We start from the raw sequence: 2,015 nt of genomic DNA, 5'->3' as shown, positions 1-2,015 counted from the left end.
TCCTTCAGTTTCTCCAAGTCCTTCAGTTTCTCCAAGTCCTCCTGTTTCTCCAAGTCCTTCAGTTTCTCCAAGTCCTTGTGTTCGGATCCGGCTTGTCAGCCATGAGTGCTACCGAGTGTTTGAGGCGGTTGTATTTAACCTCCTGATGTTCTGGATCCAGCGATCCACCAAACCCTCCAACGTCCTCCGCTTGGCTTCCTGGCTAAGGCTGTTAGCCGCTTACTGGATCAGAACCGGATCAGAACCAGATCAGAGTGTTCTGTGGTGGCGTTAAGCACATCCCATGTAAACAGGCCTCAGTTCTCGACTCGGATGTCGCAGGTTCCTGTCTGGGCCTGATGACCTTTGCCCCCCTGGCCGGCCTCTCCCCAATAATAGACACTAGAGCCAACAAAGGCTTTTTAAAAAGGAACTGGATCAGAACCAGAACTGGATCAGAACTCACAAAGTGTGACTGATTTGGAGTCTGTTTTGTTTCGATCTTTAGCTTTTTTTTTCTAGATCATATTTTATATTATGGATAAAAAAATGTAACTTGATGATTTAATGGTGTAAAAGTAAGTACACCCTGTAATTGGTTCTGGTGTTTCAGATTCATGTTGCTGGTCAAACTGGGTCCAGAACCCAGTGTCTGGGTCCACACTGACCAGATCCTGGCTGCTAACCCGCCTCACTCAGGTTCTGTTGGGTCGTCCTGTGATTCTGCTTACACTTGGATGCTGAGGTCTAATCCGGTCCGGTCCGGTCAGCCTTATTGGGTTTTCAGTGGCTCGACCCGTCAGTGGAACCATCAGAAACTTATGTTCTGACCCGTTTGGACCCAGAATGGTGGTTCTGTTCCAAGACTAGAGCCGGACTCCTCCTGTTGTTGTGGTTCTGAAACCAGAGGTCCGGGAGGTTCCGAATCCGTCGCAGCGGCTCCTCCAAGCCTGCAGGGGGCGGTACCGACCCAGTAACTCGATCAGCTCAGGAAGAAAAGCAGCAGAACCTTCGAGGACGTGTCGGAGTTTCCGGTTCTGTCTGAGCTGTTCCCCACACCGGTCCGTTACCTGGTCCTGGTTCCGATTCTGGTCCTGGTTCCGGGTCCGGTTCTCCTCCAGCGGCGTTTGGTCCCGGAGATGCGGGTGTGTGCGGGTCTGAGCGGGCCTCTGGTCCTGAGCATGGTTCTGGTTCTGGTTCGGGGCTGGGAGGCAGACCTGGAGCTCCTGGACCTTGTAGAGGAGGTTCCGCAGAATTTCTACGAATTCCTGCACCTGGACAAGGTGAGTTCGTCTCCATGGAAACCCGGGACCGGCACCACGTCACGGTACGCTCCGGGTTTTGCTGCCAGCTGTTTGGGAGAGACGAACCCACACAGAACCCGTCCGGGGTCCTGGAGGTTCCGGAAGTTTTCCCTGGTCCTCCAGGCAGGAAGCCCAGGTTCGGGACTCGGTTCAGGAGAACAGATTCGGGTCCAAATGTTCTGGTCCGGTTCCAACAGCCGCGGAAGCCTAAAAACCCAGAAGCTCCGGAACATTTATTATTATTATTATTATTATTATTATTATTATTATTATTGTTATTATTATTATTAAGCTGGCTAATAGCTAAGAAAGCAGATATAATTTATTTCTATCGCTCATTTCCAACAAACATCACTAGTAGAAAACTAGAAATCAAATTTAGTAAAAAATAAGACAAGTATAAATTGGCAGAGATTCCAAAAGCTAATAGTGTGAATAAAAACCAAACATTGAGTTTTAGCTGCAGCAGTTTTCCTCCATCTTTAGTTGAAGGTCAGAGAGAACAGATGAGTTCTAGTCTGACCCAAATCAATCAATCAATCTAATATTATCTGTACAGCTCATGTCAGCAGCAGGCTTTTCAAAGAGCTTTACATCATAAACACAGAAACAAATTCATGCAGCAGAGAATCAACAATAAAACGAGACATTAAGTCGATAAATTGATCACGTTTCAAATAAAACTAACCAGGAGTCTGGATTTAAAGGAAGTCAGTGTTTCAGCTGTTTTAC

At 47.6% G+C, this 2,015-nt stretch overlaps 1 protein-coding gene across 1 annotated transcript in view; it reads left to right on the top strand.

Moving 5' to 3' along the window:
- The first annotated feature begins 961 nt into the window (after window positions 1-961).
- The window catches only part of dnajc1 (DnaJ (Hsp40) homolog, subfamily C, member 1), a 6,268-nt gene continuing 5,214 nt past the window's right edge, over window positions 962-2,015 (top strand). Inside the window, exon 1 of the mRNA XM_007542683.2 lies at window positions 962-1,262. Within this exon, the coding sequence (XP_007542745.1) occupies window positions 1,119-1,262 (144 nt within the window). The 5' untranslated portion in view covers window positions 962-1,118. The remainder of the gene's footprint in view (window positions 1,263-2,015) is intronic.

This window comes from Poecilia formosa, unplaced genomic scaffold, assembly GCF_000485575.1.
Source record: "Poecilia formosa unplaced genomic scaffold, Poecilia_formosa-5.1.2 Scaffold718, whole genome shotgun sequence".
Lineage (NCBI taxonomy): Eukaryota > Metazoa > Chordata > Actinopteri > Cyprinodontiformes > Poeciliidae > Poecilia > Poecilia formosa.
Note: the sequence above shows the minus strand (reverse complement) of the source record. Positions and strands in the feature narration are given on the sequence as shown.